This window comes from Schistocerca nitens, chromosome 2 (assembly GCF_023898315.1).
Source record: "Schistocerca nitens isolate TAMUIC-IGC-003100 chromosome 2, iqSchNite1.1, whole genome shotgun sequence".
NCBI lineage: Eukaryota > Metazoa > Arthropoda > Insecta > Orthoptera > Acrididae > Schistocerca > Schistocerca nitens.
In genome coordinates, this window is record NC_064615.1 from 124,903,007 (window position 1) to 124,929,089 (window position 26,083).

A 26,083-nucleotide genomic window follows, 5' to 3' on the forward strand; every position below is an offset into this window, starting at 1 on the left:
TGTCGATTTTCTCGACAACAGCTGAGAAGTGCATCTTGGTGCTTTGCCACATTACACCTCTGGCCATGAGATTTTATTATGCGCAGTATGAATCGAATCTGAATTTCACAATTGGCGGCCTCCCCTTGTCAGTCAAATGTGAAAAACAAACAATGGAACGTCCAGAGCAGACTCATCTCCTGAAGTAACTGAAAACCAGAGAAAACCTCAGTTCACTTGTACATAAGCTCCCCAATCATTGTAATCATCGGTGGAGAGTTTATTCATCCAATAATTAACTGGTAAAATTACAGTTTTGCTAGCATTGGGTGTGATAAGACATCCTGTGAAACTTTACTAAATGCCTTCTCTGAAAACTACCTAGAACAGACAGTTACAAATCCCACTCATTATGGAAATATATTGGATCTAATGGCTGGTATCAGTGACCGTGATGTGGCTGAAGCAACGACTACCAAAGTATAAAGGACAAATAAAACAAGCAGAACATATACGTTCAGGAAACTAGATAAAACATCGGTAGTGTCATACCTCAGTGAGGAACTTGAATTTTTCAGCAAAGGGCAGGACCCTGTGGAGGAACTATGACAAGTTTAAAAGAATAGTTGACCATGCACTGGCTAGATATGTACCCAGTAGAACAGTTCATAATGGGAGGGAACCTCTATGGTATAAAGTCACTGTACAGAAACTTCTAAAGAAACTGAGATTACTTCATAACAGGTGTAAAACAAAGTGTAGGGTTATAGATAGAGAGATGCTGAATAAATGTGTTTGGTTGTTAAGAAAGCAATGAGTGATGTCTTCAATGATTACCATAGCATAATATTGTCAAGTGATCTTCCACAGAACCCAAAGAAATTCTGGCCGTATGTAAAGGCTGTTAATGGCACCAAAGTTAGTGTCCAGTCCCTAGTGAATGAGACATGAAATAAAATTGCGGGTAGCAAAGCAAAAGCTGAGAAGCTTAACTTTCTTTTCAAATGTTCCTTTACAAAGGAAAACCCAGGGGAATTGTCCCAATTTAATCCTTGTACCACTGAAAAGATTAATGGAATAAGTATTAGTGTCGGTGTTGTTGAGAAACAGCTGAAATCATTAAAACTGAACAAAGCTCCAGGGCCCAATGGAATTTCTGCCGGATTCTAAACTGCATTTGTGGCTGAGTTAGCCTCTCTTCTAACTATAATTTATCGATGATCGCTCAAACACAAAACTGTGCCCTGTTCTTGGAAAAAGGCACAGTTCACACATGTCTACAAGAAGGGTAGTCGAAGTGATCCACAAAACTACCATCCGATATCCTCGGACTTCGATTTGTTGTAGAATCTTAGAACATATTCTGAGCTCAAACATAATGAGGTATATGAAACAGAATGACTTTCTCAATGCCAAACAGCATGGATTTCGAAAACATCGATCATGTGAAACCCAACTCGCACTTTTCTCACATGGCATACTGAAAGCTTTGGATCAAGGCAACCAGGTAGATGCAGTGTTTCTTGATTTTTGAGAATCATCTGACTCAGTACCGCACCTATGCTTATTGTCAAAATTGTGATCATATGTGGCATCAAGTGAAATTTGTGACTGGATTGAGGACTTTTTGGTAGAGAAGATGCCACATGTTGTCTTGGATGGAGAGTCGTCATCAGATGTAGTAGTAACTTTGTGTGTGCCCCAGGGAAGTGTGTTGGGACCCTTGATGTTCATGTTGTATATTAATGACCTTGCAGACAATATCAATAGTAACCTCACACTTTTTGCAAATAATGTAGCTATCTATAATGAAGTACTATCTGAAAGAAGCTCCATAAATATGCAGTCAGATCTCGATAAGATTTCAAAATGGTGCAGAGCTTGGCAACTTGCTTTAAATGTTCAGAAATGTAAAATTTTGAACTTCACAAAATGAAAAAACATAGTATCCTATGACTATGAGTCACTGTTGGAATCGGCCAACTCATACAAATACCTGGGTGTAACACTTTGTAGGGATATGGAATGGAATGATCCCATATGGTGCGGTAAAAAAAAAATATCATTTTTTAAAAGCTAGACATTGTCAAACTAGTTACCAAACAACTTTATCCCCTTCAACATACTCTCCACTGTTCGAAACATTTTTTGTAGTCATCTTTAGAAAAGGGTGATATCCCCTCCCTCAATTTTTTCTTGACTTCTTCAATGTTGTCAAATCGATGTCCTTTCATGCCCCTTTTCCATGCGTGGAAATAAGAAAAGGTTACATGGAGCCAGGTCTGGTGAGTAAGGTGTGAGGAGGAGTGAAGCCATGCCATTTTAAGCCAAAAACTGTCTAACAGAGATAGCTGTGTGTGCAAGAGCGTTGTCATTGTGGAAAAACCAGTCTCCTGTCTGCCACAAATCGAGTCTGTTTAGATGAACACTGTTGCGCAATCTTCTTAAAACTTCCAAATAAAAGATCTGATTTGTGGGAACGAACTCTGAATGAACTATACCCTTGGCATCAAAAAAGCAAATTAGCATTGTTTTGATGTTTGATTTGACTTGACAACATTTTTTTGGATGGACTTGACTATTACTTTGTTTCTGGGTTGTAAACATAGCACCATGACTCATCACCAGTAACGACTTCTTCTGTAGTGGTCAATCCAAGGATTGGTTTGCAACAGCTACAATGGCAGCTTGTCTCCATTCTGTGCGTCTTTCAGCTTTTCTCTTCATTTCTTTATAGGTGTTACATCCCACATCTTTCACAATTTGATCCATGTACCTCAGTCGTGGTCTTCCTCTTGGTCTTTTTCCCTCGACATATCCCTCTATGATTGTGTTCAGGAGTCCTTTATATCTTAATAGATGGCCTGTATATTGCACTCTTCTTTTAACAATGAAACTCCAGAAGCTTCTCTTCTCACCTGCTCTTTCCAGAACCACTTCGTTTGTGACCTTGTCGATACATTTTATTTTGAGCATGCGTCTATAGCACCACATTTCAAAAGAATTTAGCTTCTGGTCTTCCTCTGTCCCGAGAGTCCATGTTTCACACCCATAGCATGGCACACTCCACACATATGATTTCAAAAGAAGGTCAAGTGAAGTCCAAGTTCACGCAGGCAATGAACTGCTTGAACAAGTTGATAAATTTACTTATCTGGGCAGTAACGACATTTGACAGAAAATGTGGATCAGTTTCAAGCTGTGGTTTCAAAGCACGACATGTTTCGACTAGATGTACCTTTTTGATTGTCTGTCAGAACCTGAGGAACAAATTTGACAGCAATCCTTTTCATTCCTAAATCTTCCATTAAAATTCACTGAACAGAACTCCAAGATAACACACTAATCTCTGACAGTTGATCAACTGTCTGTAGACGGTCTGTGAGAACAGGCTCTCAAATTTTTTTCCATATTTCCATCGATTCGGGCAGTTGTTGGATGTCCAGAACAAGGTTTATCATCGATCGACATGTCGCCATTTTTAAATCAAGCAAACCATGGGTGCACTTGAGTTTTTCCCATAGCATCATCTTGGTAAGTTGTTTTCAACATTAAAACAGTTCCAGCATCATTTTTACCAAGTAGAAATAAGAAATTTCACAGCTGCACATTGTTGATTTAAACATGCTATCATAAAAAATGAAACAAGAACAAAACAGTGCTAGCAAAAACAATCACTGCAGATGAACAGAATAAGCCAGGTCAACAACACAGACGGCACTGAACTGGCAATGAGTTGCGCTATATGTGCCTAGTGGCAGAAATGCGTACTAAACAAGCTCTGCCCACGGCAATGTTATTCCGGATCTTTTTGAGTACCCCCTCGTACGTTCAGTCGTGGGTAAAGATGTTACACATTGGTTTATTACTAAAACACTGAGGAAGTGCAGTCAATCTACAAAGGAGATTGCTTACAAATGACTTGTGCAACCTGTTCTAGAATTTAGATCAAGTGTGTGGGACCTGCACCAGATAGACCTAACAGGAGATACTGAATGTATACAGAGAAGGGCAGCACAAATTGTCACAGGTTTGTCTAATCTCTGGGAGGGTGTCACTGAAGTGGAAGGCTCTTGAAGATAGACAAAATGTCCCGAGAACGTCTGTTAAAATTTCAAGAACCAGCTTTAAATGATTACTCTGGGAAGTATATTACAACACCCTACGTATCACTCACATAAGGACCGTGAGGATAAAATTAGAATAACTATTGCACGCACAGAGGCACTCAAACAATCATTCTTCCTGCGCTCCATACATTAATGGAACAGGAAGATACCATAATAACTGGTACAATGGGGTGCACCCTCTGCCTTGCATCTCATGGTGATTTGCAGAGTATAGACATAGATACAGAATAACAACAATATGGAAAGGACTGATTGCTACTCACCACTTAGAGCAGGAGCTGAGTTGCTGACAGACACAAAGAAAAAGCATACTAGAGATATTTAAACTTTCACCAAAGTCCTTCCTCAGAAGTAGAACTCTCACTCTTTCACACAACAATAACTCTCAATATATTGGTACAATCTCTGGGTGCTAAGGCCCAACTTCAGGCCTGCAGTTGTGCTTTAGCAACCAGACACAGTATTCATTTGCATGTGAGTTGTTCTTGTTATGTGAATGTGTTCTGCTTCTGAGGAAAGACTTTTTGCAGAAACTTAAATATTGCTAGTATTCTTTTACTTTGTGCCTGTATGTAAATCAACACCTCCTTTAAATGTGAAAAAATGTATTTATGCAGGAAGAAACAACCAAAGAGGATCTGAAGCACGTGTACTGATGATTAGAGACGAAAGAAATATTGTTTATCACATAAAAATCACAAACATGTTACAAGGGGTGCCCGAATAAACCTGTTTGTATAAAAAATATGTTGCATATTAATATGTATGAGGATTGATAAGAAAGTAACAGGATTTTCATGTATTTTAAAGTACCTTTATTTGTTCATCAATGTCAACTTTGTCCCGTTCTAAGTAGTCCCCCTCAGATATAATACACTTGTGCCAGAGCTTTTTCTAATCTTGGGAGCCCTTCTCCTTCTGGAACTTATTTTTCATTACAGTGTTCAGCTCCTTCAACAATTCTGTTTTGACATCATCAGTGCTCACAAAATGACATCCTTTCATAGTTCTCTTCAGCCTAGGGGAATAGAAAGAAGTCACAAGGGGGCCATGTCCGATGAATATGGTGGCTGAGGCACCATTACGTTTTTTTTTTCTCTTTTTTGCCAAAAAATCATGAACAAGCAATGAGGTGGAGCAGGAGCATTATTGTAATGCAACTTTGCCACATTTCTTATTGACTGTACGACCATAAGGCAGGAACTCATGATGCACTATCCCACTGTAATCAAAGAAAACAGTGAGAAGAACCTTCACATGTGATCAACCTTGTCGAATTTTTTAGAAGTTCTGGATCATTGTCGAAATCATTCAGCAATTCCTACACGATGTATGCGCAATGTCATTTTTAGTTGAAATTCAACAATTTCGAACAAACCCTTCTGTCGCATATTTCATGCCCCAAACATTAAAAAAAAAACTGCTCGGCTTGAGTAAAATGATATGCTGACATCATCAGCAACCTCTCTGATTGTGATTCAGTGACTTTCAAGAAGAATGTTCTTTACTTCTTCCACACTGTTGTTGGTAATTGATGCGCTAGGGCATCCAGGGGGTCGTCACCTTCATCAGCTTCTCAACCCTCTTTGAAACGTTTTATACCACTCATAAACTCGTCTTATTCGTAGTAGATTTGCTGAAACCCACAGTCAACATTTTGAATGTGGTAGAGCACTTTTTCCATTTTTTTTCAATCAAACTTTAATAAAAATTCTTTGATCCATATTTTTTGTAGTTAAAAATTCACCAATTACTCGAAAACACTTACAACTTTTCGAAATTACAACAATAAACTAAATATCCACAACAGCTGAAAATGCAAATATACATCAGGAACACGTCTAGGAACCAGGTTTTTAAAAAAAAGTTTTGAAAATTGGATGCATAAAGCCCTTGAATTAAAAAATTCCCGTTACTTTTTGATCACACCTTTGTTATACCACACCACAGCTGTGCCTGACTCTTCTCCACAAGCGAGATTTGGTTTCTCCCAATGTAAATCTCGCAGGCCCTTCCAGTAAGGAGGCATAAGGCCATCACATTGCATGGAGATTGTGTAGAAGAAAAGGGTTTTGTAGCCAAAAGAGCAGGGAATAATATGATGTATTGAAATCCTGAATAAAACCAAGCTGCCTTCAGAAAAAAAATTTGTGTTGCGTTACCTATTGTATGCCCCTTGTATAAATTCTGTCTACAGCCATTATATCATTTTTATTATGCCAAAGTACAATTCGCAATCATAGCTCTGTCATCTGTGTTGATAATGAAGCTGTAACTTTGAGATGTATGCTGGCATAATAAAAAAGCTATAAAGGCAATAGACAGGATTTATTGTTGTTTTCCAGACATTTATGCATTACTAGTTTCTATATATGATTATCATCAGGCAACGTAAACATTGTTACTACAGTAATAGGACCAGGAAAGATTTGTTTTATTTTACAGCCAAATTTGGTGTTACTTTTTGCCAATTTTGGGGCTATTTTTTGCCAAATTCACTGCTGTTTTGTCTGCAAAAGTCTCTTCTTTGTCAGTTCCTGCGTTTTCGTTATATTTTTTTACCAATTTTGGTGTAATCTTTGTGCTTTTTTTTTTCCAGATTTGATGTTTTTCTGCCAGATTCAGTGTTATTTTTTTCTGGATTCAGTGTTTTTTTCCAGATTCGGTGTTACTTTTTAACAGATTCAGTGCTTCTTTTGCCAAACTTGCAATAACTTTTTGCCAAGTTTTACTGCCTTTTTTTGACAATTTCCATGTGTTTACTGCCAGTTTAGACTTTTTTTGCCAATTTTGGTGGTATTTTTGATGTCACATTATAGACTTATGTTGGAAATGAACTGTCATTTTAAGATTATACGCCCTTCTATCAACTGGCGTTGAGAAACGAAGTGCCTTGTAAGTTTGTAACCACTATAAATAATTAAAGTCTAAGCAACAAATGTTGAAAATTTGTAATTAATGTAATTTATCACCAATCTTTTTTGCTAATTTCAGGAATTTTTTTCAGCAGAATCACAAGTTTCACCATCTGAAATTTTTTTTTTTTCAAATAGTTCCTACTGCCGTACTTTTCAACATTAAAAAAAAAAAAAAAAAAAAAAAAAAAAAAAAAAAAAAAAAATTCAGAAGGGTGTTTGTCCTCTATTGTTAGATCTTATACTTTTTCAATAATGATGTAATAATTAATTCCTTCAAATAGCTAATCAATAATACATGAAACAACAATGAAAAATTCAGTCTAGCAGCAACACTCACAAGCAACACAGGTTGTGTGAGTTATGTTTTTGTGTGTCTGTGCACTTTATATACCTGAAGGACTTTTTTTGTCTTGAATTTGTGCTTCTTACATAAGCAGCCATTCTGTCTGGTAAGTTATCTGAAAGTACAGTTGAACCCCTCAATATGATAATGTTCGATAAATAGAGCCCCTCAATATGAGATAGTGAAAAGGAACGATTGAAATTAAAAAGAGAAAGAATTCGTCCAATCCAACCATAGCTGCGTAGTAACGTATAACCAGGGAGACTTAATTTAACTTCCATAAGTGCAATGGATTGCATTTTTTCAACGCATTACAGTGCCCCCTGATGCTGTCTAATTTTTATGAAGCGACGCTAGACCACCCAATCATATTATAACCTACAAACGGTTGTTGCAATATATGCTTTATTTAATTGTGGTTTGTTATCAGATGTTTTAGTGAATTTTATTTATCAAATATTATAATGAGTGAAAAAAGATCATTTATTTTATTTAACATTGTTTTTTCATGTGTTTTTTATAACAATTATCATTAGAAATAATGTTATATTCATATAAATATTATTATTATTATTTATTAATAATAAATAATTCTGTGTTATACAAAATTATATTATGGTCAATGATAATTCATTTTAAAACACATTAAATTAACACATTGACTGCCATGGTATAGTTGGGCCCTTGAGGCCATTTACTTTTTTTCAATATCCTGCTTTAGTTTGCTCCAAGTAACCTTGTTAAGCACAAATAAAGTGAAAATATGGCATTTTAGTACCTTTTTAAAAATATTTTTTGTGTGAGTTACATATGATTCACATGACCTCAGGGTAAAGGTACCAGGTGTGTCATTTGATATGTCACTAATAATTTTAAGTTTGTACTCCTGTCAGTTTTTCATTCCACAGCATTATTTGCGTACAGTTCCATTATCGCTTTCCTGCATTGTTGCTACAGTTTTTATTCAGTGTTGTTTCCTCCGTAACAGAGTGATATTGTGGCAGAAGAAAATGTCTCGTAGAAGTTATTAAGATGAACAAAGGCATGTACAGCAGCTTTTAGGTGAAGTTATGGACATAAGAGATGAAGATTCTGTGTCTTTATTTGGTGATAGCTCAGACGAATTTTTACTAGAGGAGACTGGAAATGAAACCAGAAGTTCTGATAATGGAATCACATCAGTGAAGGTAGGAAGAAGAGTTTTATGTCCACATTCAGTCAAAGAACCACACTTCACAGCTGTAAAAACCAGGCAACAAAACACTTCTAACTGTGTTAGTGCCCTAACTACTGCAGTTGATTCAGGTTCAACTGAAGTAAGTGTAATATCAGAAAGCTCTGAACATGAAGATGACACACTTAGAACAAATTCTAATGAGATTGTGTGGGTGCCAGTTACAGGTAAAAATATGAAAAACTTCACATTTATTCATTCCAGTCCTGGTGTAAATGCTTCTGTTGCATTAACTCTCAAAGGCAAAACACCATACAATTTCTTCAAATATTTTGTAACTGATGAAATTTTGGGATATGTGACTCAACAAACTAATTTGTACGCAAAACAAGTCTTAGAAAATCATTCAGTAACTGTTAATTCATGACTGAAAAAGTGGACTGATGTCAGCAAAACTGAAATTGAACGATTTTTAGGATTTTTGTTATGGATGTCACTAAATGTTAAACCGAGGATTCCAAATTATTGGTCAAGAAATATGATCTATCACAACAATGTGAAAAATGTTTTATAACACAATCGTTTTGAACTGCTTTTACATATATAGCATTTTTCCGATAATAACCAGTGCCCCACCGGGAAACCGCTTATTCAAAATTCAACCTCTTATTGATAAATTACTGCAGAGATTTCAAAGTGCAGTTGTACCAGAGAAAGAAGTTTGCATTGATGAAACACTTGTGCCATTTCGAGGAAGACTAAGTTTCATTCAGTATATAAAGAATAAGCGCCACATATTCGGAATTAAATTGTTCAAACTTTGTCCAAAGGGTGGCTACACCTGGAATATGAAAGTTTACTATGGGAAGAATGTGAATCCTGGTGTTCCTCTTGCCACTTCTGTTGGCATGAGCCTTATAAGTGGATTACTAAACGAGGGCAGAATCTTATACACAGAAGATTTTTACACAAGTGCTCATCTAGCACACCAGCTTCCTGAACAATCAACACATTCAGTTGGTAGTCTAAGTTCAAACAGAAAACTGAATCCTCAAGGTGTTGTACAGGCAAAACTGAAGAAGGGGAAACACAAAGAAAAGGAAAGTACTGCAGGTGTAGCAGTACTGAAATGGAAAGATAACAGGGATGTTCTGATACTGAGTACTGTTCATGGAGAATAAGAAGCAGAAGTTCAAACTAGGAAGGGCACAAAGAAAAAAACCAGCAGTGATAACTGACTATAATCAGTCAAAATCTTTCATAGATCTTTCTGACCAAATGAAGTCGTACTCTCATTGTCTAAGGTGGGGTGTGAAATAGCACTGGAAGCTTGCAATTGAATTGTTGACAGGGTCAGCACAGGTAAATGCTCATTTGATTTACCGATACATCAACAACAAGAAGATCTCAATCACAGAACTCAAAGAGAAAGTGACTTTGAGACTACTCCATACAGAAGATGCCGATGAGCCTCACCAAAGCCACCGCGTTACCTGCAGATGCACTTGTGAACGTGGGAGCAGCCAGATGTAAGTGTACAGTGTGCTATGAAAAAATGAAGAGAGTATTTGGACGAGAGCAAGCTGTCACGAAATTCAAACAAACTGCTTGGAAATGTAAGAATTGTGACTCATATTTTTGCATTGAGTGTTTTTTCATAAAGCACAGTGCATACAGGTGTTAGAGAAACAAAGTGGAATGACCCAAATTTTTCCGTTTCATTGTTGTTGCAATTGAAAAATGTAAATGCAGTTGAAAAATGTAAATAAAACTGTATGTGATTTGCAATCTACTGTGTAAGTAATATGTCAAACTAAATAAATCTAAAAACAAAGATGATGTAACTTACCAAACGAAAGCGTTGGCATGTTGATAGACACACAAACGAACACAAACACACACACAAAATTCAAGCTTTCGCAACCAATGGTTGCTTCATCAGGAAAGAGGAAAGGAGAGGGAAAGATGTGGGTTTTAAGGGAGAGGGTAAGGAGTCATTCCAATCCCGGGAGCGGAAAGACTTACCTTAGGGGGAAAAAGGACAGGTATACACTCGCACACACAGACACACATATCCATCTGCACATATACAGACACAAGCAGACATTTGTAAAGGCAAAGAGTTTGGGCAGAGATGTCAGTCGAGGCGGAAGTACAGAGGCAAAGACGTTGTTGAATGACAGGTGAGGTATGAGCGGCGGCAACTTGAAATTAGCGGAGGTTGAGGCCTGGTGGGTAACGGGAAGAGAGGATATACTGAAGGGCAAGTTCCCATCTCTGGAGTCCTGACAGGTTGTTGTTGGTGGGAAGTATCCAGATATTAATAATAAAAAGAAGAAAAGCCCAATACGACTGAGCCATGTGAGTTATATATAACTCACAAATTCAAATGTCAATAACCACTCTTGAGCTCTTGAAAACCATAGGCCACGAATGTGATTTGTTACTGGGGCCATAACCTACAAAACAACTAGTCACAGCATGCTCCTGTGACTTACAACTGCACCACGAAGCTTTAAATGGAAAAATGTCCATGAGTTGTATTTACCTCGCGTGGCCCGAAGAGAACACTTCCTGTGAGTTATATTTAACTCACGTGACAGTCAATGTGTTAAAATTTAGTCATATTTATAACTCCACTCTGAAGGTTTTTTTATAATTAGTTATCACTCTTTAAATGATTATTTATCCACTATATGATATCATCAGTTCACTTATAAATTAAAAAATCGAGATTTGTATATTAATTTATTTACTAAACATAATTTATATACTTGAAATATGTAGTACCTGCAAACCAATCATTAATCCGCTCAATTTTAACAATATATAACCAAGTAATAAATAAATAATTATTAATTATTTTTGTCATTGATTTTGTTATTGATAGTCGAAAGTTAACTTTTAAGTATTTCATTTTAAAGGCTGTTAAGACATTATCAATACTACATTTTTAAGGTTATGAGTGTTTTACATATTTTCACAGAATTTCAACAAAAAAAATTTCTTTATGTATGTAAAATTTATTACTTACATATGATAATCCAAATGAAATAACTAAACCAAATTAAAATAAACATGATTCAATTCCACAATTGGAGGTTTTATGTATTATGAATCTTATTACACTCCTATAGTAGCATCTGATTGACTTTCATAAAATACGTCACACTATCAAGTTGAGGTGTTTTAGAATATCATATTGAGGGATTTTACATATCAGGGGGTTCCATATTGAGGAGTCTGACTGTAATAAAAAGTTGTTCCATAATGTGAGTATATTGGAAATGAAGTCCCATGCTTCTTTACAGAGCTTAGGGGAACGATGCGGGAGACCCGCACTGCCTTACTAGGCAAGGTCCTAATGGAGGTGGTTTGCCGTTGCCTTCCTCTGACCGTAATGGGGATGAATGATGATGATGAAGACGACACAACAACAACCAGTCATCTCGAGGCAGGAAAAATCTCTGATCCTGCCGGGAATCGAACCCGGGACCCCGTGCTCGGGAAGCGAGAACGCTATCGCGAGACCACGAGGGGTTAGAGATCACTTAATAAAGTGGTCATTAACTCTTTCTCATTTCCCCCTTACAGATTCTTCATAGTACATTCTTGATTAATTAGAGAACAAGAAAAAGTTTCAAACCATCCAGTTCTTTTCTGCAACATACACAGTTGATTAAAAATTACAATGGAAAACAAATGTCCTTTAGGTTTTGTGTCAGCAGCTGTGTGTCATAAGAAAAGTAGTAGCAGCAAAGAGCTTGGTTTAATAGATATGCCAAGCCTGAATCAAGCCGATATTGAATGATTGAAGCTATGAAGCACCTGTGAAAATATTGAGACTGTTTGTTCTTCTCACAAAAGGTTCTATTTGGGAACATTTGAAGGCAGACAAAGAATTTGCTGTGACCCTTTTAAGAAGCACAGTAAAAAGACTGCTAAGAAATCTTTGAAACCTATTACTTTAACCATGGCAAGGAAATATAAAACCCTTGGACTTATCCCAGGTACCAAGCAGTGCATAACATGCTGTAAAGACATTTTATCTCCTATGGGGGATAACCTTCCAGGGATGGATGAATGTGAAGTTAAAGATCAAGATCAAGAATATATACCAGATCCATCTACAGCTCTTCAAAAACTTAATGAAAGTTGTGAATTACTTGAAATTTCAGCATTTGAGGTTACCAAGAGAGCACAAGACGGGCGTCTAGAATACATTCATTCCAAGTCCCGTTGTTTAGCTTTAAAATTCCAGCAAACAGCATCAGAAGTGCTACATGTTCCAGTGAAAAATGTATCTGAAGGAACTGGCAGTGCTGAATGTACAGACTATAATATTTTAATGCAAAAACTTAAAGAGAAATTCTGCAGAAGTTCTGTTAAAGAAAAACTACAAATACTTGCCTTAGCACCAGCTTCATGGAGTAAAGAAAAAAATCCAAGTGTTTTTAAACACTACCGAATACATGGTAAAGAAATTGAGGGTATTGCTAAAAGAAGATGGTATTTTGTCAAAAGGGAGTTATAAAAAGGGAAACAGAATAAGTAAGGATGTGGAAAAATGTGTCCAGAATTTTTACTGCGAAGATGATATAAGTCGCATTTCTGCTAATAAAAAAGACTGTCTGTCTGTCCCTTCAGAAAATGGCAAAAAAGTGTGTAAGACAAAAAGACTAATTTTACATAATCTGAAAGATGTATACTTAGCCTACAGAGAAACATACCCAGAAGATAAAATTGGTATTACTAAATTTTGAACTTCGGCCAAAAGAATGTGTTACTGTAAACAGTCGTGGAATGCATAACGTATGTGAATGCACGTATCACCAAATGTGAAATAACCGTACACTGAACTTCTACAGAAACTTGTGCGCAATCTGGAAAATGAGGAGTGCATGCTACATTGCTGTTCTCGGTGTCCTGACAAATATTAACTGCGCAATTTTTTAATGTAGCTGTAGTCCTTACAAGATTGTGAAAATAATGTATTCAGACAATGGATGCAAAATGATCGACCTACACTGGAGACATTGATGAAGACGACTGATGAATTTGTTGAGTATCTCTTGCAAAAACTTCAAAATTTAACACAAAATCATTATGTATCAAAATCTCAGAGTCACTACTTCAAATCAAGCAAAGAAACCCTCCCTGATACTACATGCATCATCATAGTGGATTTTGCAGATAACTATACCTGTTTGCTTCAGGATGGTGCACAAGGATTTCACTGGCAGAACATTCAAGTCACCCTTCATCCTTTTGTGGTGTACTTTGAAACGGATGATTGCATTAAGTCAATGTCACTGTGTTGTATAAGTGAATGTTTGCAGCATGATACAAACACATTCTATGTTTTCCAGAAAACTGCTCTCACTTATATACTGGAACAATTACCACACAGCCAGCATGTTATGGCAGTGATGGCACTATATAAAAACTTAAAGAACTTTTTAAATTTGTGCCATCACAAGCAAGATCATGCAGTAACTGCAAAATGGAATTTTTTTGCCACTAGTCATAGCAAAAAATGCATGTGATGGAGTTGGTGGTACTATTAAATGTTTAGCAACAAGAGCGAGTTTACAGCGTCCATATGACAGGCACATTTTACGTCCAAAAGATCTGTTTACATTTGACAGAACTCATGTTCCAGGAATAGAAACCTTTTATGTTACAATAGAGGAGATAACAAAGTTCACAAACATGTTACAAAAATGATATGAGACTGATTCTACCATTCCTGGGACAAGAGTAAATAATTTTTTCAAACCACTGAATGAAAACAAGTCGCTGATAAAGTGTGTTTCATCATCTACTAAATTCATTCAAGTTCCTCTTGGAATTCAAAACACTGCCTATAACACAATTAAAGAAGAAACATGTCGCAGCTATCTATGATAACCAGTGGTGGCTTGGAAAAATTCTAGAGATAAGTGAAGAACACAGAGATGCAAAACTCAAGTTCATGAGTCCAAGTGGCCCTCCCTCAACTTATTCATGGCCACTTCACACTGATGTTTGCTGGATACCTTATGAAAACATTTTAATGACTTTGCCTGCTCCTAGTGCAAGCACAAGTACTGATCGTTTACATACTTTTGAATAAGACATAATATTGTCCATTGAAAACTTGTTTGAAAGAATGAATGCTTTTTAGAATTTTATGAATGTGTTTTATGAGAACTGATCATCATTTGTGATCAATAAGTAGGAGTCACAAAATGAAACGTGTATATTATTATTTTTGGTCTTCCTGTTTTAAAAGATTAACAGAACAAAGACCCTTTTGATTTTTTTATGTTGAAATGTATGACAATAGGAAATCTTTGAGACAAAAATTAAAATGGTGAAACATGATTTTGATGAAAAAAATTCATGAAGTTTGTAAAATTTTTTTTGAAAACTGACTTTAATGACACATTTGCACATATTTATATGCACAGTTGCAGCATTTTTATAGTTCAGTGATATAGTTGGTCCTTTTATCTTTCTAATGACACCAAATTGGATAAAATTGATTTATAAATAAAATGCTAGACATTTCAATATGGCCCCCTGACTACAGTTTTGATCTAAAAATTCTGAAAAATTATTTTATAACTTTCTATTTACGAACTTTTCACAAATATCTGTGTCATGATGGCAATGAGATTTCTTTATTTTGGGTGATTTTAAATGAAATGAGCCTTAGAGGCTGAGCGAAGGAAAATCATGACGGAAGAAAGAAATTACAAGCCAAAATGTGGGAAACAATGTAGATTCATAATCACTCATGTGTCTGAAGAAGCACAACAGTTTAAATATCTGAGGGTTGTAGTAAACAACAGAAATGATAAGAAACTAGAAATAGGACTGAGGATCAAAGTGACATCCAGAGCATCTTATTCACTCATCAAATTACTGTCATTCAATTTTTTTCAAGAGGAACCAAAATAAGGATACATGAAACTATAATCAGAACAATATAACTACATGAGACAGAAAAAAATGGAGAATACGCAAGTATATAGAGAGGAAGCTAAACATTTCTGAAAATTAAATCATGAGGAAGATATCTGGACCAATTTGTGAGGAGAGAGAATGACGAAGAAGAAAAATCAAGGAGTTTATGGAGATATAAAGAGGTAATATACACAATTTATTCATTTTCAGAGCTCTCTATTTTCTAAAGTATTACTTCTCTAAATATGTTTGAGGCATGAAACAGAACCATAAGTTCACCAAGTTTGTATTTTGCATTCTACAGAAGTTCTACGAGTGCTCCATGGTCACACGACAGATGTCCAAGAGGTAATCACATTCATTCCATATTTTATGTAGCATGATCTTGTCAACAGTCATCACAGCAGCAATGATGAATTCTCTGAGCTGTTCCAGAGTTCTTGGCAGTAGGGAAAGGTAAGATGGTCTTTAATGTACCCCACTGGAAAAAAGTCACAAGACATTACCTAGGGGACCAGAGGATCAGAGCCACATCTTAGTGATGGGGAAGTCTGTCATTTAGGTAGTGACGAAACTCATGCTCCACTGATGGTATACCCCATCTTGTTGGAAGATGAAATTCTTGGAATCAGCACTCAGTTGTGGAAACAACCACAACTTTTAACACATCAAGGTAAGAGGTACCCATCATAGTCTTCTCACAGAAGAAAAGTGGCCCATACAACTTAGTCAATAACATCGCATAGAAAACATTACCTTTGATGAAACTCAAGAGAATTTTCAGTACTCCACACTGTCACATTGTGGTGACTGACCTTTTGAAATAAATGTAAGACTGCTTGATCACCGAAATCAGCTTGGAGACGAAGAAACTCTTTTCCTACTTTGTTGCCATTTTATGAAGACCCTGCACTCTTAATGCCAACTGGTGGGCACAATACAAACATGGCAAGTTTACGGTTTTAGTCATGTATCAATCATATTCATATGTGTGATATTTAAGAAAAAAAGAGACCTTTGAAAACAAATGGATCATTTCCTGTAGCCCTGTACAATAAACCAGATGTTGTCGTGGAAACCAAGACAAGGAGATTGAGATGGGCTAGTCACATCTATAGGAAAGAGGAGGGATCACGACAGAGAGAAGTTTCAGTGAAGAAATCTGGACAACAGCCTTTAGGCAGACCGAAAATATGGCAGGGAGACAGGTGGCCTAGGCCAAGGATCTTCAGATATTTGGAGCAAGGGAAGTAGATGACAAGGACAGAATGTCATAAGGGGGGCTACTTGATGAGACCCTGCAGTTTGTGGGGCTAGTGACGATGATCAGTCAGATTGAAAAGGAAGGTATATCAATTAGTGGCAATGACTTTCACTGAATATTTCTGAGGTTCCAGGCAATGTGTGCATAAAATATAGTAGATTTTGTTTATGAGAACTTGCTCTCCAGTATCGCCTTGTCTGCTGACTCAAATTATACAATTCTCTCACACTGTCCTTTAATTCTCATTTTGTCCGCCTCTGCAGCATAGTGGTAGTGTTTCTGCTTATCATGCAGGGGGGCCTGGTTCAATTCCCTGCAGGGGACTGGGTTTGGTGTCCATCATCACTGACCCGTAAATCGCCGAAGTGGCGTCAACTAAAAAGGACTTGCATATGCTCATTTCATTTTTTACTTCTCATTCACTTTCTCTCGCATTCTCTCTTTTCCAGCAACTATCAACTATCCTCACCACATCTTCTCTTACAATTGATTGCATACTTGCTTTCTTTTTCCTTCAACCTCCCTTTTCACATTTCTCCACTTTTTGGTTTTTCACCTTACATATTTTATGTTTAATTTCTTTTGCCAAATCTACTGACGTAAATTTCTTATGTTTCTGTTTACCGTTTTCCACCCATTGTTACTTCTGCGCTCCCTTCACCATTGCATCTGCCACTCGTTGGATACAATGGTTCTCATCCAGTCACTGAAGTTAAGCATCACAGGGCCCGGTTGGTACTTGGAAGGGTGACCATCTGAATACATGACACCAAAGTGATGTCTAATTGAAAGACTTGTAGCAGGCCACTGAGCCACACAAAATAATTATATAGTATAGTGGTGCATCTAACTTCTCAGTTTTTTAATTTAAAATATTATATTAGTATTTCATATAATGGAACCAAACTTCAAATGCAGGAGTCTACTGTCAAATCAAGTGATAAGTGTTTACTCAAGTTTCTGGAGGAAAGTACCTTCACTCCTTCATTACTTTGCTGAGATGTCACTGTCAAAGATTTCTACTTGCTGCCCTCTCTCAAGGATTGAGATCTGAATCAGAAAGACATCTCTTTGGTTATCATTTATCTGACAATCTCACAACTGTAGTTCCCTTACAGGTTTAAACAGCCCACCAATAATGAGATGGCTGGCTATGAGAAACATTTAAGAAATGACTATAGCTTCAAAATATTTAGTTGAAATGATTTATGAATCCCCCCCTCACACACATCCTGAAACTGAAAAAGGAGTAAAATAACTGAAGTGAAAGAGAGTAAGTTGTTTCTGTATAAGTACTGACCACACAATACTGAAATAATGCTGTGTAATAATTTACAATATAGTTTGATGAAGTACAGCAACATTAATTTTTAATGTTGAAGTCACCCACTCTCTAGAGCAATGTTTCCAAAACTGTGTTCTGAGTAACTCTCGGGTCCCATGGAGGTCACTCAAGGATTCTGTGAAACCTGCACAACTTGTTTTTTATAATATTTAACAAAGCAACTCAAAAAAGAAATTAATACATCTACCAAGGTAAAAATCTGAACAACAACTAAACCTTGCTTCCACTTACAAATATGAGAAGTCAGTATGTGTGTGACACAGAGGGTGAATAAGGCTGTATTTAACATAGGCCAATCAGCAGTATTGCAGACAGAAAACTCTACAATGAAGGAATGACTGCACAAGGCAAGATTATACTAAAACCATCACTGTCATCCATCTCAGAGTACACCCGCACCACAGCAACCTGTATCACACAGTCCTCTATCACCAGTAAGGTCTGCCACATGATGCTCAGTAACCTTTATAACTTTAATCTATACAGGGTGTTACAAAAAGGTACGGCCAAACTTTCAGGAATCATTCCTCACAAACATATAAAGAAAAGATGTTATGTGGACATGCGTCCGGAAACACTTAATTTCCATGTTAGAGCTCATTATAGTTTCGTCAGTATGTATTGCACTTCCTCGATTCACCGGCAGTTGGCCCAATTGAAGGAAGGTAATGTTGACTTCGGTGCTTGTGTTAACATGCGACTCATTGCTCTACAGTACTAGCATCAAGCACATCAGTACGTAGCATCAACAGGTTAGTGTTCATCCGAACGTGGTTTTGCAGTCAGTGCAATGTTTACAAATGCGGAGTTGGCAGATGCCCATTTGATGTATCGATTAGCACGGGGTAATAGCCGTGGCGCGGTACATTTGTATCGAGACAGATTTCCAGAACGAAGGTGTCCCGATAGGAAGACATTCGAAGCAATTGATCGGCATCTTAGGGAGCACGGAACATTCCAGCCTATGACTCGCGCCTGGGGAAGACACAGAACGATGAGGACACCTGCAATGGACGAGGCAATTCTTCGTGCAGTTGACGATAACCCTGTCAGCGTCAGAGAAGTTGCTGCTGTACAAGGTAACGTTGACCACGTCACTGTATGGAGAGTGCTACGGGAGAACCAGTTGTTTTCGTACCATGTACAGCGTGTGCAGGCACTATCAGCAGCTGATTGGCCTCCACGGGTACACTTCTGCGAATGGTTCATCCAACAATGTGTCAATCCTCATTTCAGTGCAAATGTTCTCTTTACGGACGAGGCTTCATTCCAACGTGATCAAATTGTAAATTTTCACAATCAACATGTGTGGGCTGACGAGAATCCGCACGCAATTGTGCAATCACGTCATCAACACAGATTTTCTGTGAACGTTTTGGCAGGCATTGTTGGTGATGTCTTGATTGGACCCCATGTTCTTCCACCTACGCTCAATGGAGCACGTTATCATGATTTCATACGGGATACTCTACCTGTGCTGCTAGAACATGTGCCTTTACAAGTACGACATAACATGTGGTTCATGCACGATGGAGCTCCTGCACATTTCAGTCGAAGTGTTCGTACGCTTCTCAACAACAGATTCGGTGACCGATGGATTGGTAGAGGTGGACCAATTCCATGCCCTCCACGCTCTCCTGACCTCAACCCTCTTGACTTTCATTTATGGGGGCATTTGAAAGCTCTTGTCTACGCAACCCCGGTACCAAATGTAGAGACTCTTTGTGCTCATATTGTGCACGGCTGTGATACAATACGCCATTCTCCAGGGCTGCATCAGCGCATCAGGGATTCCATGCGACGGAGGGTGGATGCATGTATCCTCGCTAATGGAGGACATTTTGAACATTTCCTGTAACAAAGTGTTTGAAGTCACGCTGGTACGTTCTGTCGCTGTGTGTTTCCATTCCATGATTAATGTGATTTGAAGATAAGTAATAAAATGAGCTCTAACATGGAAAGTAAGCGTTTCTGGACACATGTCCACATAACACATTTTCTTTCTTTGTGTGTGAGGAATGTTTCCTGAAAGTTTGGCCGTACCTTTTTGTAACACCCTGTGTATACAAAGAAGATTGTTCATATGTTAGTTATAGAAATCTACAGTTATTTAGGTAGCTTGATAAAATTTGGCGTATTTGACAATAAAAAAGGAACATTAATTTATCTATGTCTGGCTCCATGGCTGGTAATTTTAGTATAGTTTTAATTATATCTTATCAATATAATTAATCATTTATTTAGCCTTAAGAGGTAGTTGCCACTGCAATTTGTCTCACAATCCTTCCCAATATTTGGTTGCAGGATAGAGAGATGGTTCAAAAAAGGGACCATGATGCATTCTACTACAGAACTTGACTTTTATGCTTGAGAACCAATACCTAGTTCTTTTGGTAGCAGTGAATAAATATTTTAAAATAATTGTCGTTTTTGCTGGAAACAACTCATTTACAGGAGGACACATTAAAACATACTATATAAGCAAACCAGTGAGTCTACAATAATAGTCAACATTAAAAACTTCTCAAAAAGCAAGGAATGCTGGTCTAGAGTATAATGAAGTTTTTCAAATTTGAGCATAATTTTAAAAAGGGGTTTCACTTCCCAAAAAGTAAGGAACACTGTTGTTACGCATAATAGATGTTTGCAAATTTGAGCATAATTTTAGCAGTCTGTGGATAGTTCAGCAAACTGAACAAGTGTGCACTTTTAATGGAAACTTACTATCTCTGAATAATCTGCCACAGACAAGTCATCATCAGAGTCAATTTCATCAGCTGATTCTTCTGTTGCATCATTTCCAAGTTTTGGCAAAATTGGATTTTTCTTTGACGCAGTCCCAGCATCTTCTTCAAGCTCTTGTTGCTGTTCTCGGGCTTGTTGAAGAATTTTCTGTGACAGATTAGCTTCAACAAACTGAAAAAAATAAACAAGAAAAAGTTGTATTTTACTATTCAGAAGTAGTTAATACTACAAGGAGGAAATCCGGTAAGGTGCAAATCCCATAATGAAACCTAAAAAATCTCATATTTGAAGTTTCTTTAACTTTTATAAATGCTAACAATTCATTAGAAAATATAATTAAACATTAAAATCTGAACTTACATAAAAATTTTCAAACTGTGTTTAATCTGAATGATCAGAACTAAATGACACTATTCATGTTTTGCAAGAATGCAATATTGGATCTCTCCTGAAATCTTGGTTGCAGTGCCAGGTTGATCTGCACGTAGCTCAAGATCTACGTTAGGTTGAAAGGTAACAGTTTACAACTGGTACAGGCAACAAATGTGAATGCCAAATAAAGTTTGTGGCAGATGACTGGCCTGCAGCACAGCCTAATGTTTACGTTTATGCCATACATTAACTAACTTTTCGCCACAAAATCTAAAATTGTAAGAAAATGTATATCAGACAATGGAGATGTCTCTGATAAGTATCTTAAATCACATGATGTACATATACCAAACATACACAATGAAAAATGCAAGGGAACTTTTACCTATGGTTTTCAAAGATCTGTACAATTTTACATACGCACACATGAAAAAGGTCACGTCTCCATGACGACAGTGTGATAACACAGTTTTGCTCTACCATGCAAAGCGGTTCTGTTTAACAAATGACAAAAGAGTGTGACTTTCCAGACAATGTAAAAATAAATTCATTAAAGTGCGGTGCAATTCCACAACTGGTCAGTGGCACTTAAGAAACAGATTCACACAACAAGCCAGTGTCAAATTCAAATAAAACCTATTGACATCTACAGAGCATCATTTGAAAGGCTGGATAAGTATTCTGATATAAAGAACCTAGTATACTGTTACATTTTCCGTAAAACATGTAGCAGAATTCTTTATCCTCTTAGGCACAAATGGAACAAAGATTTAATGGGACAAGGAATATGGTTATCTTCTTTGCTGTCCATGCGTTCAATATCAACTTTTATTTAATTAACCAATAAACAAAAATGCTGCACATACAACACTCCCTGTGAAACCACTTTCATCCACACATACGCTGTACTAATTCTGCTAAACATCCTGTTTTCGCTTTGATGCAGTGACATTTTATATCGTAAATGTGTGTGAATGTGGACAGAGACATAACTTTCAGCACAAAATACAGGCAAACAAAAATGCAGATTGCAAGTCAGCTTACACTGGAGCCTGTGAACAATATTTTGTTTTGTTTAAACTACGCGAATATTGATAAAAGTTAGTAAATATTATTGGATTCTCACATTTTCGTCTTCGTCCTTCCGAATCCTAGTTTTCGTACGATTACTTGGTTTAGCAAACTGGTCCTCTTCAATTTGCTTGTCTAAAGCTACCTTCGGAGCTCTTCTCCCAAGTTTTATTTTCTTGGCTTTACCCATACTATAATGTTTATACCAACAACACACGTTTCCCTATTCCACATGGATCACAACACATACGCTGTTTACTCTGTCGGTGTCAAACATCATTCGAAAAACAAACCACTAGTCATATCCATATTAATATATATCTTTGCACACAATGTCTCTCTACAACCACTGTCGACTTGGCAGTGCAGTTGGCTATGTAACAACGTAGAAACATCACAGGAAAATATATAAGTGACGATTAGGTATTACGAGCTTTCCTAGGAAGATTGCCTCTTTTAGAGGCAGTTCGTGATTATTTCGTCTTTCGTGTCACATCTAATGAAAAACTCATTTCGTTTGTAAAAGACCATACTTGTAAAGTAATACTATTTAGCATATAAATTAATGTTTAAAATGATGTGGTCGAGACCTTCTGGACAAACTCGGCAGAATAATATTATCAAAGTGGGTTAAATGTAAGGACAGGTAATAAAACATTGAGTAGGTACCGCAAATCTGTGTCAATCATTAGATATGCTTTACGACGACACGAAAAGTTAATTTTTGATACGTGTTTGCAGCAATCACGTGTACTGAACTGAGATATAACGTTCGAATAGCAATTTCTCGTTTCTGATAATTACAGAAAAACTTGTTTAGTTTTAACTGTCCGGGTTGCAAGAAATATGATGGTAGCTGCACTGTATCGTAACAAAGCTGCTTGCTACAGCAAATGCCATGTTCTCTTTCCATGTCGTTTATGCTTCGCTCTTTATATTTGATTGAGAAATTCCACTGCTCTACACTGATATTCTTAAAATGTTCATTATTCTTAGAACGAGTTAATTTTTTTGTTGTAAAGTCTTTGATCATACACAGTACACAACTACGAAAATTTTGAGTATTGAACATGTAGCAAGTCTCGGAAAATTCCTCTCCCTATCTAAATTATAATAACTGCAAATCTTGGTTCTACATAAATCAAAACGGATGCTGGATATAGTAAATCACGAAGTCTATTATAATGCTGTAAGATTTGCGTTCCATCTGATTGACAAGTGGCAGGTAAGGGAATTTATTAAAAGCAATTCAGTGATTGTTTAGTGCGAATTGTATGGAGAAATGTGGATAACATCTTGGTGTCTATACCGTACGCGCACATCTCTGATTGTTTAGATTGTAGATCTTACCAACTAGAAGAATATGTTTATAAGGTAACTGGACAAAATACTAGTCACCCGTTAAAAGAGCATCTGGTCGATTTGTAGCGACATAGATGATGTAGAACTGACATCAGTCTGTCATGTGACCATCCATTGTTGACATGAGTCATGCCAATGAAGTTCAGTGTATTAACTAGTAGGTTGATTGGTGATTCCATGGAGTGCTGTGTGCACCACCCCCATATATGTTATATTAAAAGGAAGGTCAGCGTTGGTCATAATATTGATGTTTTATTGATAGCAGAATCGATTTTCGATCACATAGTGATCATCTTCGGTGCTGTGCACATTAAACTCAGAGACTGGTATCAAGTTATTACGACCAACGCTGACCTTCCTTTTAATATAACTAGTAGATTGTATCTTGTATGCATTCAGCAGCGAGAGATGGTCGATATGGTGACGTGACAGAATGCCAAAGAGGGTGTAACTTGTTAGGATGTGCCCATGATCACTCTGCAAATGAACTTGCCCGGTTTGTTGGTGTAGGTCTATTACCCTGATCGTCTGATATGTGTACAAGGAACATTATACTGCTAGTAGTTACCTGAGTAAGAATAGTGGTTGTAAACATATCTTAAAGACAAGAGCAGAAGACGAGTGTCACGAATTGTCAGTTACAGTTAGTTTCAAACATGACAGGAATTTCTGCTGCAGGTGAATGCAGGCCTATCTCAGCCAATTTCTAAGTGAACATTACTGAGGATATTGCAATGGATATTTGGAATAAGGTGTTTCACAAAAGGGGTCTAGTTTAGCAGGGGATACAACCCGTCGGCTTTGATCAATGACGTCATACATTAGTCATAGATAGTAAGGTCTTCACTTCGAGGCATAGATAATAAAACAGTTCTGTGTTCCGGAAAAGCGCTATCATTGTACATTAAAATAATTATTCGTAATGATATTGAGGTAATTTGGAGTATTAGTTTGTTATTGTAGAACAATTTTTAGTGTCTTACTTTCGTTTATAGAAATGGATTTGCCTGTTTGTGGGTACGTAATTTTCGTTACTGTCTGTCTAGACGAGCTTCGCTTATTCCTCGATATTTCCGTGTGGTAAGCTTACTGCTCCATTTGCTTCTTTCACTGTATTTCACAATTTTGACATATTTCACAGTTTTATTCCACCAATACGTGTGTTTTCGTGTTGTGAAGTACGTAATAGAAATTCCTCAGCTGTCGATCTTCTTTCGTTTCCCAGCACTAGTATCAGTTCGACATTTTCGAATGTTTACTTGCTATATTACAGGCGAAACCCCAGACACAACTAAAATTTGTATCCCGTCCTTCACTTCGCCTTTAGACTGACGACACAACTATAATTTGTATCCCGTCCTTCACTTTGCCTTTACACTGACACTATATATGTCAATTGGCGAGCAAGATACAAATGTGGCGTATAGCTATATAGCTAAAGTAACGAATGGGATACTATTAGCGTCCAAGGCAACAAGAAAACTGTACCCCATAGTGAAACACAGGATGCAAATTCTACATGTGTCGTCTTCTTGTCTCCGTGTAGTTCAATTGAGGTACAGGTTGCAAATGTAACGTACGTGTATTTCCACCTTTTCTTTACCAGTGTACATATATCGAGGTCAATGGAAGTCTGGTATACATATATTACATACGTAGATCCTTCTGTCATCAGTAATACTGATATGTACGTAAGAAAAGAGTGTTAGTAATAGCGGAGACGAAATAAACAGCACATCTACAATTTGTATCCCGTGTTCCACTTAGGGTTTACTTAAGCGGAGGATACATCGTTCAGGTGAAAAACAGGACAATAATGCTAGTGAAAACGAAGAAATCGACTTACGACAAACTGGTATTCCGGTCTGTACTTAAGCAACACACTTCGAATGAGCTTTTAATTTGTATCGGGTGTTTCATTTGCGGTTTAGTGAAGCAGGGGATACATAGTTCAAGTGAACAACAGGACAGCAATGCTAGTTGAAACTAAGAAATCGACTACGCTGAACTTGTATCCCGTACTGCACTGAAGCAACACAGTTCGAAAGACTTTCGAGATACAACTGACATACATGTAACGTGATGTACTCTTTGCTAGTAACATATTTCATTCATTTCTTTCCATTGTATTTTGCGGAGAAATACTAAGATACAAACACGCGATATCGTTAACGTGAAAATACTACTGGCCCTTATATATGTGAAGTACAGTTTTTCTCTCTGGCATTCCTTTGTTTCTGAACATTCTTCCCAGCTCTTTCATCTTTGTAATACATGCTCTCTGGCGAATTCTGATATCATTGGTCAAAGCTGACGGGTTGTATCCCCTGCTAAACTAGACCCCACAAAAGGCCATTGCTCACAGAAGTTCGAAAAGCTGCATGTCTTCATTACACCACATTGAATTAGACATTCCATCGATACCATGG

The 26,083-nt window shown here is 37.1% G+C and overlaps 1 protein-coding gene across 1 annotated transcript in view; it reads right to left on the reverse strand.

Moving 5' to 3' along the window:
* The window catches only part of LOC126234298 (bystin), a 64,198-nt gene extending 41,620 nt beyond the window's left edge, over positions 1-22,578 (reverse strand). Inside the window, exons 1-2 of the mRNA XM_049942984.1 lie at positions 22,348-22,578; positions 20,829-21,020 (exon numbers count right to left, since the gene is read on the reverse strand). Of these exons, the coding sequence (XP_049798941.1) occupies positions 20,829-21,020; positions 22,348-22,482 (327 nt within the window). The 5' untranslated portion in view covers positions 22,483-22,578. The remainder of the gene's footprint in view (positions 1-20,828; positions 21,021-22,347) is intronic.
* Between the last annotated feature and the right edge of the window lie 3,505 nt (positions 22,579-26,083).